The 15030-nt window shown below is 42.9% G+C and overlaps 1 protein-coding gene across 2 annotated transcripts in view; it reads left to right on the top strand.

The window, feature by feature from the left end:
• LOC129811351 (calcipressin-3-like) overlaps positions 1–15030 on the top strand; it is a 78747-nt gene that overhangs the window by 51678 nt on the left and 12039 nt on the right. For both annotated transcript variants that reach the window (XM_055862584.1, XM_055862585.1), the window contains one exon: positions 9738–9911. In XM_055862584.1, the coding sequence (XP_055718559.1) occupies positions 9738–9911 (174 nt within the window). The remainder of the gene's footprint in view (positions 1–9737; positions 9912–15030) is intronic.

The raw sequence follows: 15030 nt of genomic DNA, 5'->3' as shown, positions 1-15030 counted from the left end.
CTGCGCCACCTGAGTCTCTGGGTTCGCCCCCAGGCTCTGTCGCAGCCGGCCGCGACCGGGAGGTCCGTGGGGCGACGCACAATTGGGCTAGCGTCGTCCGGGTTAGGGAGGGTTTGGCCGGTAGGGATTTCCTTGTCTCATCGCGCTCCAGCGACTCCTGTGGCGGGCTGGGCGCAGTGCGCGCTAACCAAGGGGGCCAGGTGCACGGTGTTTCCTCCGACACATTGGTGCGGCTGGCTTCCGGGTTGGAGGCGCGCTGTGTTAAAGAAGCAGTGCGGCTTGGTTGGGTTGTGCCTCGGAGGACGCATGGCTTTCGACCTACGTCTCTCCCGAGCCCGTACGGGAGTTGTAGCGATGAGACAAGATAGTAATTACTAGCGATTGGATACCACGAAAATTGGGGAGAAAAGGGGATAAAAAAAATAAATAAAAAAAAAACAGTTCTTTAGTTAACAGGGCTTTAGTTAACAGGGCTTTAGTTAACAGAGCTTTAGTTAACAGGGCTTTAGTTAACAGGGCTTTAGTTAACAGGGCTTTAGTTAACAGGGCTTTAGTTAACAGAGCTTTAGTTAACAGAGCTTTAGTTAACAGGGCTTTAGTTAACAGGGCTTTAGTTAACAGGGCTTTAGTTAACAGAGCTTTAGTTAACAGGGCTTTAGTTAACAGGGCTTTAGTTAACAGAGCTTTAGTTAACAGGGCTTTAGTTAACAGGGCTTTAGTTGAGGACAAACCCATTGAGGCAGAGCTTTAGTTAACAGGGCTTTAGTTGAGGACAAACCCATCGAGGCAGAGCTTTAGTTAACACGGCTTTAGTTGAGGATAAACCCATCGAGGCAGAGCTTTAGTTAACAGGGCTTTAGTTGAGGACAAACCCATCGAGGCTGTCACGATCGTCTTGCGAAGAGAGTGAGGACCAACATGCAGCGCGTGGAAAGTACATCTTCTTTATTAAAGAAAGAAGACGAAAACGACACGAACACTATACAACAAAACAACAAAAACAGACGACCGTGAAGCTATTCAACATAAGTGCAGACACTAAACACTTAGACATAGACAATTTCCCACAAATGCATGATGCCCATGGCTGCCTTAAATATGGCTCCCAATCAGAGACAAATGAAAGACATCTGTCTCTGATTGAGAACCACTCAGGCAACCATAGACATACCTAGACACATTCACTCAACCATAGACATACCTAGAAACATTAACTCAACCATAGACATACCTAGAAACATTCACTCAACACAAACTCATACACTACACCCAACACCCCCTTTACCATATAACCACCCAAAACGACAAAACACAAACATTCCCCATGTCACACCCTGACCTAACTAAAATAATAAAGAAAACAAAGAATACTAAGGCCAGGGCGTGACAGAGGCAGAGCTTTAGTTAACAGGGCTTTAGTTGAGGACAAACCCATCGAGGCAGGGCTTTAGTTAACAGGGCTTTAGTTAACAGGGCTTAAGTTAAGGCCAAACCCATTGACGCAGGGCTTAAGTTAAGGACAAAGGCCTTCCCGCCTTTGGGAATAACACCCATTGTGTAAGGGAGTGCGTAACTGGCGGCAGGGAAGTCAGGCGCAGGAGAGCAAAACTTGGTAATCAACGGAGCAGTTTTATTCATAAAACCACCGGTAACCAGAACCACAAACAAATGGGTACAAAACCCGTCGCGCACCTTGCAAAGCCAGGGTAGTTGCAAAGCCAGGGTAGTGGCTTTGCACTTGCAAAGCCAGGGTAGTGGGTTCGATTCCCATGGGGTACAGGGGAAAAAAACTATGTCACTCTGGATAAGAGCATCTGCTAAATGACTAAAATGTCAATGTAAAAATATAGTTAACAGGGCTTTAGTTGAGGACAAACCCATCAATGCAGGGCTTTAATAAACAGGGCTTTAGTTTACAGAGCTTTAGTTAACAGGGGTTTGTTTAGGACAAAACCATCCATGCAGGGCTTTAATAAACAGGGCTTTAGTTTACAGAGCTTTAGTTAACAGGGCTTTAGTTGAGGACAAACCATCCATGCAGGGCTTTAGTTAACAGGGCTTTAGTTTACAGAGCTTTAGTTAACGACAAACCCATCAATGCAGGGCTTTAGTTAACAGGGCTTTAGTTAACAGAGCTTTAGTTAAGGACAAACCCATCAATGCAGGGCTTTAGTTAACAGGGCTTTAGTTAACATGGCTTTAGTTAACAGGGCTTTAGTTAAGGACAAACCCATCAATGCAGGGCTTTAGTTAACAGGGCTTTAGTTAACAGGGCTTTAGTTAAGGATAAACCCATCAATGCAGGGCTTTAGTTAACAGGGCTTTAGTTAACAGGGCTTTAGTTAAGGACAAACCCATCAATGCAGGGCTTTAGTTAACAGGGCTTTAGTTAACAGGGCTTTAGTTAACAGAGCTTTAGTTAAGGACAAACCCATCAATGTCGGGCTTTAGTTAACAGGGCTTTAGTTTACAGGGCTTTAGTTAAGGACAAACCCATCAATGCAGGGCTTTAGTTAACAGAGCTTTAGTTAAGGACAAACCCATCAATGCAGGGCTTTAGTTAACATGACTTTAGTTAACAGGGCCTTAGTTAACATGACTTTAGTTAACAGGGGTTTAGTTAATAGGATATATCACTAACCTCACCCACCATGCAATAGTGAACAAACTGCAACATTTTACGATATTTACATTGACAATATCAGCCATCTACTGTTTGCCTTTGTGCTTTGTCCCTATTCTCAGATTAGCCTAGAATCAAACGTGTGTTCAGTTGTAGGAAAGGTTGGTACTTGGTAGGAAAGGGTAGCTTTGAATGAGTCTAGATTAGAATATCACGGCTGTAAAAGAAACGGATGCATCTCATAATGAACAACAGGAGTGTTTGTTTGGTGTGGAAACAAGATAGCACAATGCTATCACCCCCATACTAACTGGTAGGATTGTGGAGCACAGAGGTGAGTGTTAGCGCCCAGGCTAACATCTAGTTTACTGTCTGATTCTGCCCGTTGGTAGAGTGACCGTCACCTTCACCACAGACAGACTGAGCGAGGCCTGAGGTTGGCAACGGTGGGAACTACTGACCACAGACTAGTCTGTACAACTCCACCAGACGCTATGATGAGCATTTACCTCAGAGTGGGTAGCTATTCCTCACGTGCTAATGCTAAAGACTATAACAAAAAACACACTGCACTTAAACCTTAGCCTAGCCTTCAGCGCTAGAAACTTGCAAAACAACTCACATTTACCTCCCTCAGAGGCTTATGCTAATGCAGATAAAACTAAAACACACCTTCGATACCCTAGCCGCAATAAGCCTTAGTATTCACTGCAACAACAAAAAACCTGGCAAAACAGCTAACCAACTCATGACAATATGACTGTGAGTCTACAAACTGCAACTGAGGCTGCCTGACAGTGGTTTTGTTATTGTTGTGGGGTCAATATGGGAGTGGGAACGGTATCGACGGATGAGATGTAATGCCCCTGGGGACTCGCTCCGTTCCACAGAGATAGAAATCAGGGTATAGCGTGGGGAGCGTTAATCCTATTACCAATCTGTAATTTAGGTATTTCACATCTTCATCTTCATCATCATCATCCTCTCCAAACTTCCTATGGTTGATGTAGCCCTGACGGCCATATAATGCTATCTACCGTCCCTCGCAAGGTGCTGTGACGTTAGGTCAATCTCATCTTAAGCCTTGGCAGAAAATGCAATGAAGCTCTCTACCTGGCGTGCCACCTGGTGTTACCTTAGTTGTGAAATAATCATAGCTAGGGATGGTAGAACTCCAACTAGACATCAAATAACTCAATTGAACATACAATGTCCCTTGTTAGCAGATAAATATCAAATGAGTCCTTGAGAATAAAATTAAAATGGGGCTGGATATATTGGCATACTACAGCTGAAGTCGGAAGTTTACATACACTTTAGCCAAATACATTTAAACTCAGATTTTCACAATTCCTGACATTGAATCCTAATAAAAATTCCCTGTCTTATGTCAGTTAGGATCACCACTTTATTTTAAGAATGTGAAATGTCAGAATAATAGTAGAGAGAATTATTTATTTCAGCTTTAATTTCTTTCATTACATTCCCAGTGGGTCAGAAGTTTACATACACTCAAATCGTTTTTGGTAGCATTGCCTTTAAATTGTTTAACTTGGGTCAAATGTTTCAGGTAGCCTTCCACAACCTTCCCACAATAAGTTGGGTGAATTTTGGCCCATTCCTCCTGACAGAGCTGGTGTAACTGAGTGAGGTTTGTAGGCCTCCTTGCTCGCACATGCTTTTTCAGTTCTGCCCACAAATGTTCTACGGGATTGAGGTCATGGCTTTGTGATGGCCACTCCAATACCTTGACTTTGTTGTCCTTAAGCCATTTTGCCACAACTTTAGAAGTATGCTTGGGGTCATTGTCCATTTGGAAGACCCATTTGCAACCAAGCTTTAACTTCCTGACTGATGTCTTGAGATGTTGCTTCAATATATCCACATAATTTTCCTGCCTCATGATGCCGTCTATTTTGTGAAGTGCACTAGTCCCTCCTGCAGCAAAGCACCCCCACAACATGATGCTGCCACCCCCGTGCTTCACGGTTGGGATGGTGTTCTTCAGCTTGCAAGCCTCCCACTTTTTCCTCCAAACATAACGATGGTTATTATGGCCAAACAGTTCTATTTTTGTTTCATCAGACCAGAGGACATTTCTCCAAAAGGTTTTGGAGCAGTGGCTTCTTCCTTGCTGAGCGGCCTTTCAGGTTATGTTGATATAGGACTTGTTTTACTGGGGATGTAGATACTTTTGTACCCCATGTGCAGTTGCAAACCATAGTCTGGCTTTTTTTATGGCGGTTTTGGAGCAGTGGCTTCTTCCTTGCTGAGCGGCCTTACAGGTTATGTCGATATAGGACTTGTTTTACTGTGGATATAGATACTTTTGTACCCGTTTCCTCCAGCATCTTCACAAGGTCCTTTGCTGTTGTTCTGGGATTGATTTGCACTTTTCGCACCAAAGTACGATCATCTCTAGGAGACAGAACACGTCTCCTTCCTGAGCGGTATGACGGCTGCGTGGTCCCATGGTGTTTATACTTGCGTACGATTGTTTGTACAGATGAATGTGGTATCTTCAGGCGTTTGGAAATTGCTCCCAAGGATGAACCAGACTTGTGGAGGTCTACACTTTTTTTCTGAGGTCTTGGCTGATTTCTTTTTATTTTCTGATGTCAAGCAAAGAGGCACTTTTGAAGTTAGGCCTTGAAATACATCCACAGGTACACCTCCAATTGACTCAAATTATCTCAATTAGCCTATCAGAAGCTTCTAAAACCATGACATCATTTTCTGGATTTCCCCAAGCTGTTTAAAGGCACAGTCAACTTAGTGTATGTAAAATTCTGACCCACTGGAATTGTGATGCAGTGAATTAGAAGTGAAATAATCTGTCTGTAAACAGTTGGAAAAATTATTTGTGTCATGCACAAAGTAGATGTCCTAACTGACTTGTTGCCAAAACTATAGTTTGTTAACAAGACATTTGTGGAGTGGTTGAAAAACGAGTTTTAATGACTCCAACCTAAGTGTATGTAAACTTCCGACTTCAACTGTATGTTTTTTAAAGGTACTGGTGCCTTATCCAAAGAAAGATCTGACATTTTTACTTCAGATGATACTTTTACCTGGCAACAACATGGCAACAACGTGGTAACCATGAATAAAACCTCAATTAACTACACTTCCTGTCATTTATATGATTTATTAAGATCCACATTAGCCGACGCCAATGGTGACAGCTAGTCTTACTGGTGTCCGACACATAATGAAAAAGACATTACAGACAAAGGACTTCACAATTTACATACATTTAAAAACATTAACATGTCATGTATTTGGGCATCTATCATTTACACATACAGTAGGTCTATAACAGTTTGGGTCTAGAGTGTCCCCCCCTTTGAACTGGGGGAGATAGTAATTTACATGTGAAAAATAAAAAGTTGAAACAAAAAACTATTTATTTGAAATTGCAGGGCTGCAATAATAATAAAATAAAATAATCAAGTCTTCAGTCTTCAGGAGAAGTGTCTCCACACCCTGGCAGTCTTCAGGAGAAGTGTCTCCACACCCTGGCAGACTTCAGGAGAAGTGTCTCCACACCCTGGCAGTCTTCAGGAGAAGTGTCTCCACACCCTGGCAGTCTTCAGGAGAAGTGTCTCCACACCCTGGCAGTCTTCAGGAGAAGAGTCTCCACACCCTGCATTCATGGCATCCAGTAAGGACATCTGGTCATGTGGATGGTGGTCATAAACCTTCCACCTCCACGCAGAGAAAAACTCCTCTATGGGGTTTACGAAGGGGGAGAATGGAGGCAGGAATAGTACTGACATCCTGGGATGTGCAGCAAACCAGTCTGCAGCAAACCAGTCTGCAGCAGAGTGGTGAAATGCCACATTATCCCACACAACGAAGGTAGGGGAGTTTCTTGCCCCTCTCTCCTCCGCTGGCACAAGTTGATTATGCAGGTCATCCAGAAAAGAAATGAGCCTCTCTGTATTGTAGGGGCCAATGAGTGGTTTGTGTAACAGCGAACCATCATTGGACAGTGCTGCACACATTGTGATGTCAGCTCCTCTCTGGCCTGGGACATCCACAGTTGCTCTCTGTCCAATCACATTTCTTCCCCTGCAGCGTTTTTTTTGCCAGGTTGAATCTCCTTTACTCTCTAAAATAAAGTAAATCCACAGTTTCCCAGTTCTTTACATTATGTACAGCTGTGTATGTACCCTGTTTGGTTATTGAACAGACGTCTTACCTGAACATATTGATACCTGAGTTCTTTCACACGTTCACCGTTTCTATCAAAGGGTACAGTGTACATCTGCTTCATCCTTATTTTATGTTTCTCTACGACTCTGGCAACTGTCGTTGTGCTGACTGTATTCACATTCCCAACAGTGACATTGTCTGCCAGCACTCTGTCCCGGTTTTCCCGCATTTTTATTGCATTGTTGCCAATTACCATGTCAACAATGGCAATTTCCTGCGCATCTGATAATATTCTGCTATTCTGCGTGGGAGGCAACCTTTGGATCATACTGAAAAACACAAAACAATCAATGTATTTCAAAATGTTACGGTCTTATTCTAAAGTGGATTAAATTGTTGTTTTCTCATCATCCTACACACAATACCCCATAATGACAAAGCAAAAACAGATTTTTAGACATTTTTACTCATTTATTAAAAATAAAACACTGAAATTTCACATGTACAAAAGTATTCAGACCTTTTACTCAGTACTTTGTTGAGGCACCTTTGGCAGCGATTACAGCCTTGAGTCTTCTTGGGTATGACGCTACAAGCTTGTCACAAGTGTATTTAGGGAGTTTCTCCCATTTTTCTCTGCAGATCCTCTCAAGCTCTGTCAGGTTGGATGGGGAACGTTGCTGCACAGCTATTTTCAGGTCTCTCCAGAGATGTTCAATCGGGTTCAAGTCCGGGCTCTGGCTGGGCCATTCAAGGACATGAGACAAGGAGACTTGTCCCGAAGCCACTCCTGCATTGTCTTGGCTGTGTGCTTTGGGTCGTTGTCTTGTTTGAAGGTGAACCTTCGTCCCAGTCGGAGTTCCTTAGCGCTTTGGAGCAGGTTTTCATCAAGGATCTCTCTGTACTTTGCTCCGTTCACCTTTGCCTCGATCCTGACTAGTCTCCCAGACCCTGCCACTGAAAGACATCCCCACAGCATGATGCTGCCACCACCATTCTTCACCGTAGGGATGGGGTCAGGTTTCCTCCAGACGTGATGCTTGGCCTCCCTGACCAAGGTGCTTCTCCCCTAATTGCTCAGTTTGGCCAGACGGCCATCTCTAGGAAGAATCTTGGTGGGTCCAAACCTTCTCCATTTAAGAATGTTCTTGGGGACCTTCAATGCTGCAGAAATGTCTTGGTACCCTTCCCCAGATCTGTGCCTCGACACAATCCTGTCTCGGAGCTCTACGGATAATTCCTTTGACCTCATGGAATGGTTTTTGCTCTGACATGCACCATCAACTGTGGGACCTTATATAGACAGGTGTGTTTTTCCAAATCATGTCCAATCCATTGAATTTGCCACAGGTGGACTCCAATCAAGTTGCAGAAACATCTCAAGGATGATCAATGGAAACAGGATGCACTTGAGCTCAATTTCGAGTCTCACAGCAAAGGGTCTGAATACTTATGTAAATAAGGTATTTCTGTTTTACGTTTTTTATAAATTTACAAAAATGTCTAAAAACCTGTTTTTGTTTGTCATTGTTTTTTTGTTTGTTTAACCTTTATTTAAATAAGCAAGTCAGTTAAAAACAAATTCTTATTTACAATGATGGCCTACCCCGGCCAAACTCTAACCCGGACGACGCTGGGCCAATTGTGTGACGCCCTATGGGACTCCCAATCACGGCCAGTTGTGATACAGCCTGGAATCAAACCAGAGTCTGTAATGACGCCTCTAGCAGTGAGATGCAGTGCCTTAGACCGCTGCTCCACTCAGGAGCCCGAGTCTGGGGTACTGTGGGGTATTGTGTGTAGATTGCTGAGGATTTTTTTTACTTAATCCATTTTAGAATAAGGCTGTGATGTAACAAAAAATAAAGTCAAGGGGTCTGAATACTTCCCGAATACACTGTATATAGACCCTAAAGCTCTATGTGTTGGACGATACTATTGGAACAAGAGGTGAATTACATGATATGGTCTTGTACCAATAGTAAAGTCTGACACATACGCCTACAGTACACATGCCAATATTATTTTAGTTAGTTTCATTTTGAGGACTAATTCTTATTTTGTGTCGTAGTATATGCTTCATTCATTCAACTGTGTCCTTTTAGTAAAAACTACAGTATGTATGTGATTTAGAGCCTTTCTGTTCAGCCGAATTCTATCACAGTTTAAACGTTGCCTAGTTTCATGGCTACTTGTCTTCCCACCCTCCGCAACAGGTTTGATGAGACAGAAAGAATAGTCTCCTTGATTGCTCCTTGAAAATCCACTAACTGTAGCATATGCCCCTAGAGTGCCACCACAACAGAGGACGGGGGTGACAACAAGAGGATCTATGACATGGGACACCCTTATGTCCCCTATTGCTCAAATGACAGGATCATATCCTGTTTCAAATGGCTGAATGATTCACCTACCCTTTCCGCTACTCCCATCTCTTCCACTGTATTTCTGCTCCCTTTGACGAATGAATAAAATAGATACATTATTGTCCCTTTTGTGAGAAACGGAAATGTGGGCAAGCCACGTAGCAGTGCCCTTGGGCTTTGTTACCTAACAAACAATGCCCAACATGATGTGGCATGCTACACGTAGCTTCTTGAAAGTCGTGTTTCGTGAAAAATGGATTACTAACATGCAAAACATGTTGGTATCATAAGTAAATACCAACATATCAAACAAGGAACATCAATGCAATGTCATAGTTAGGCATTTCCAAGCACAAACCTGTGATAGAGCTAGAAACATGAATTGTTATTTTATTTAATAGCTATGTAAACAGGAAGTTAGTAGTGCTAAAACTACAGCAAACAGTAGAACTACATAATCAACATCTTGTAACATACAACAGAATGCTGTTTTTTAATGGATTTTTCCTTTAACGGAGACATTTCAGGACAGGTGCTGGGTCATCTGTAGGCTAAAATGGCCATCCTCTCTTTCTTTCCTTCTCTCCCAGGAGAGGTTCGAGGCCCTGTTCAGGATCTACGACGAGCAGACGTCCTTCCAGATGTTTAAGAGCTTCAGGCGAGTCCGCATCAGTTTCAGCACTCCGGAGGCGGCCGCCCGCGCTCGCATCGAGCTCCACGAGACCGAGTTCAACGGCAAGCAGCTCAAGCTCTACTTTGCCCAGGTGAGTGAGCTCTTCCTGGGGGAAGGTTTGGGCCGGTACTGGGGCCTGTTGGGAGATATGGGAGTCATTACAGTCCAGGTTAGACCTGCCTTTTTAGTCTGTTTTCTTCCAGTTAGTCTGTTTTCTTTAATTTGGTGCATAATGAGCATGACCCCAGGTATTACAGAGGCTAAACTCAGAGCAGTGTACTGAATCCTAGGGCATGCACTCTACTCTCCAAGGGTGTGAAACTGGCCGCAACAACACTGGCCCCAACAACACTGGCCCCAACAACACTGGCCGCAACAACACTGGCCCCAACAACACTGGCCCCAACAACACTATCCCCAACAACACTGGCCCCAACAACACTGGCCCCAACAACACTGGCCCCAACAACACTATCCCCAACAACACTGGCCCCAACAACACTGGCCCCAACAACACTATCCCCAACAACACTGGCCCCAACAACACTGGCCCCAACAACACTGGCCCCAACAACACTGGCCCCAACAACACTGGCCCCAACAACACTGGCCGCAACAACACTGGCCCCAACAACACTGGCCCCAACAACACTGGCCCCAACAACAAATACATTGCATTCTGCTATAGTGAATGCGCTTACTGTAATTATTGTGATCAACCGCTTCTAGTGATCTAATTTCCAGAATGTGATCACTACAATGCCTTCTGAATTGATTTCCCCCCTTGACTTTTTCCACATTGTGTTGTGTTACAGCCTGAATTTAAAATGGATGACATGTAGATGTTTTGCCACTGGCCTTCACACAATAACCCATAATGTCAAAGTGGAATTATGTTTTTTTGCAATTTTTACAAATTAATTAAAAATGAAAATATGTCCCATTAATATTCAACCCCTTTGTTATGGCAAGCCTAAATAAGTTTAGGAGTACACATTTTCTTAAGTAATTTCTTAAGTCTTAAGTCATCGACTCACTCTGTGTGAAATAAGTGTTTAACATGAAAGACTACCTCATCTCTGTACCCCACACATTCAGTTATCTGTAAGGTCCCTCAGTCGAGCAATGAATTTCAAACACAGATTCAACCACAAAGACCAGGGATGTTTTCCAATACCTTGGAAAGAAGGGCAGCTATTGGTAGATGGGTAAAAAAAAAAAAAAAAAGCAGACACTGAATATCCCTTTCAGCATGGTGAAGTTATTAATTACACTTTGGATTGTGTATCAATAAACCAAGTCACTACAAAGATACAGGCATCCTTACTAACTCAGTTGCCGGAGAGGAAGGAAACCACTCAGGGATTTCACCATGAGGCCAATGGTGACTTTAAAACTGTTTTTACAGAGGTTAATAAATCTGATAGGAGGAAACTGAGGATGGATCAACAACATAGTAGTTACTCCACAATACTAACCTAATTGACAGATTGAAAAGAAGGACGCCTGTACAGAATAAAATATTCCAAAACATGCATCCTGTTTTGAAATACCTTGGAAAGAAGGGCAGCTATTGGTAGATGGGTAAAAAAAAAAAAAAAAAAAGCAGACACTGAATATCCCTTTCAGCATGGTGAAGTTATTAATTACACTTTGGATTGTGTATCAATAAACCAAGTCACTACAAAGATACAGGCATCCTTACTAACTCAGTTGCCGGAGAGGAAGGAAACCACTCAGGGATTGGCACTAAAGTGAAACTGCAAAAAAATGTGGCAAAGCAATTCACCTTTTGTCCTGAATACAGTGTTACACTATATATGCACAAGTATGTGGACACACCTTCAAATGAGTGGACTCAGCTATTTCAGCCACACCCTTAATGACAGGTGTATAAATCGAGCACACGGACATGCAATCTCCATAGACAAACATTGGCAGTAGAATGGCCTCACTGAAGAGCTCAGTAACACTTTGGGGAAGTCCCTTTCCTGTTTCAGCATGACAATGCCCCGTGCACAAAGCAAGGTCCATACAGAAATGGTTTGTCAAGCTCGGTGTGGAAGAACTTGACTGGCCTGCACAGAGCCCTAACCTCTACCCCATCGAACACCTTTGGGATGATTGGAACGCCGACTGCGAGCCAGGCCTAATTGCCCAACATCAGTGCCCGACCTCACTAATGCTCTTGTGGCTGAATGGAAGCAAGTCCCCTCAGCAATGTTCCAACATCTAGTGGAAAGCCTTCCCAGAAGAGTGTAGGCTGTTATAGCAGGAAAAGGGGGACCAACTCCATATTAAAGCCCATCATTTTGGAATGAGATGTTCGAGGAGCAGGTGTCCACATACTTTTGGTCATGTAGTGTATGTTTGGGGCAAATCCAATACAACACGTTACTGAGTACCATTCTCCATATTTTCAAGCATAGTGGTGGTTGCATCATGTTATGGCTATGCTTGTAATCGTTAAGGACTGGGGAATTTTTCAGGATAAAAAACAAATGGAATGGAGCTAAGCACAGGCAACATTCTAAAAGAAAACTTGGTTCAGTCTGCTTTCCATCAGACACTGGGAGGTGAATTCACCTTTCAGCAGGACAATAACCTAAAACACAATGCCAAATCTATGCTGGAGTTGCTTACCAAGAAGACAGTGAATGTTCCTGACTGGCCGAGTTACAGTTTTGACTTAAATCTACTTGAACATCTACGGCAAGACCTGAAAATAATTGTCTAGCAATGACCAACAATCAATTTGACAGAGATTGAAGAATTTTGAAAAGAATAATATGCAAATATTGAGCAATCCAGGTGTGCAAGGTTGTTATAGACTGTAATTGCTGCCAAAGGTGCTTCTACAAAAGTATTGACTCAGGGCTGTGAATACTTATGTAAATTAGATAGTTCTGTATTTAATTTTCAATACATTTGCTAAAATTTCTTACAAAATGTTTTCACTGTGTCATTGTGGGGTATTGTGTGTAGATGGGTGAATTTGTTTTGAATTCACGCTGTAACACAACAAAATGTGGGAAAAGTCAAGGGTTTGAACACTTTCTGAAGGCACTTGTGGTGCAGGTTGAATCAAAGCACTCGGGAGGAGCATTTTTGTGTGCAGACTTTTATCCTTTCTCTATTTCTCTACTGTACTCTCCCCATTGAGAATGTAGTGGTATTTCTCTACTGTAGTCTCCCCATTGAGAATGTAGTGGTATTTCTCTACTGTAGTCTCCCCATTGAGAATGTAGTGGTATTTCTCTACTGTAGTCTCCCCATTGAGAATGTAGTGGTATTTCTCTACTGTAGTCTCCCCATTGAGAATGTAGTGGTATTTCTCTACTTTACTCTCCCCATTGAGAATGTAGTGGTATTTCTCTACTGTAGTCTCCCCATTGAGAATGTAGAGGTAATTCTCTACTGTACACTCCCATTGAGAATGTAGTGGTATTTCTCTACTGTAGTCTCCCCATTGAGAATGTAGTGGTATTTCTCTACTGTAGTCTCCCCATTGAGAATGTAGTTGTATTTCTCTACTGTACTCTCCCCATTGAGAATGTAGTGGTATTTCTCTACTGTAGTCTCCCCATTGAGAATGTAGAGGTAATTCTCTACTGTACACTCCCATTGAGAATGTAGTGGTACTTCTCTACTGTACTTTCCCCATTGAGAATGTAGTAGTATTTCTCTACTGTAGTCTCCCCATTGAGAATGTAGAGGTAATTCTCTACTGTACACTCCCATTGAGAATGTAGTGGTACTTCTCTACTGTACTTTCCCCATTGAGAATGTAGTGGTATTTCTCTACTGTAGTCTCCCCATTGAGAATGTAGAGGTAATTCTCTACTGTACACTCCCATTGAGAATGTAGTGGTATTTCTCTACTGTAGTCTCCCCATTGAGAATGTAATGGTATTTCTCTACTGTACTCTCCCCATTGAGAATGTAGTGGTATTTCTCTACTGTACACTCCCATTGAGAATGTAGTGGTATTTCTCTACTGTAGTCTCCCCATTGAGAATGTAGAGGTAATTCTCTACTGTACACTCCCATTGAGAATGTAGTGGTATTTCTCTACTGTAGTCTCCCCATTGAGAATGTAGTGGTATTTCTCTACTGTAGTCTCCCCATTGAGAATGTAGTGGTATTTCTCTACTGTACTCTCCCCATTGAGAATGTAGTGGTATTTCTCTACTGTAGTCTCCCCATTGAGAATGTAGAGGTAATTCTCTACTGTACACTCCCATTGAGAATGTAGTGGTATTTCTCTACTGTAGTCTCCCCATTGAGAATGTAGTGGTATTTCTCTACTGTAGTCTCCCCATTGAGAATGTAGTTGTATTTCTCTACTGTACTTTCCCCATTGAGAAGGTAGGGGCCTCTAAGCCAAACTTGACCTCATCCTCCTTCAGGTCCCTCAGTCAGACAGAGCTTTGAGTCATTGCAGTGTCTGTCTTTGTATGTGGTTCTACAGGGGTTGTGTATGTTTGTGTGGGGTTGTAGCTGTGTATTGTTTGTGTGTGTGTGTTCGCGTGTGTGTGTGTGTGTGTGTGTGTGTGTGTGTGTGTGTGTGCGTGCGTGCGTGCGTGCGTGCGTGTTCTGTGTAATTATGCATGCCTGTCTGTGTGTGTACTCGGCATGTGTTTGTTCTGAGTGTGTGTTCTGAGGTGTAGGTTCCATAAGGGACGAGCCAAGGTGTGTGTGTCTTGTATTAGATATAATCCAGGACATTGTATTCAGTCCAGGGAGCCAACAGGAAGATCATGTATATATTATACTGATCCAATCCTCTCAGATCTACATGAAGAGACTATAGTGGTAAGAGTCTGTAGGGGTAATAGTCTATGGGGTAAGAGTCTATAGGGGTAATAGTCTATAGGGGTAAGGGTCTATAGGGATAAGGGTCTATAGGGATAAGAGTCTATAGGGATAAGGGTCTATAGGGATAAGAATCTATAGGGATAAGGGTCTATAGGGATAAGAGTCTATAGGGATAAGAGTCTATAGGGATAAGAGTCTATAGGGATAAGAGTCTATAGGGATAAGGGTCTATAGGGATAAGGGTCTATAGGGATAAGAGTCTATAGGGGTAAGAGTCTATAGGGGTAAGGGTCTATAGGGATAAGGGTCTATAGGGATAAGGGTCTATAGGGATAAGGGTCTATAGGGATAAGAGTCTATAGGGGTAAGAGTCTATAGGGGTAAGAGTCTAT

Source organism: Salvelinus fontinalis, chromosome 15 (assembly GCF_029448725.1).
Source record: "Salvelinus fontinalis isolate EN_2023a chromosome 15, ASM2944872v1, whole genome shotgun sequence".
NCBI classification, from domain to species: domain Eukaryota; kingdom Metazoa; phylum Chordata; class Actinopteri; order Salmoniformes; family Salmonidae; genus Salvelinus; species Salvelinus fontinalis.
Note: the sequence above shows the minus strand (reverse complement) of the source record. Positions and strands in the feature narration are given on the sequence as shown.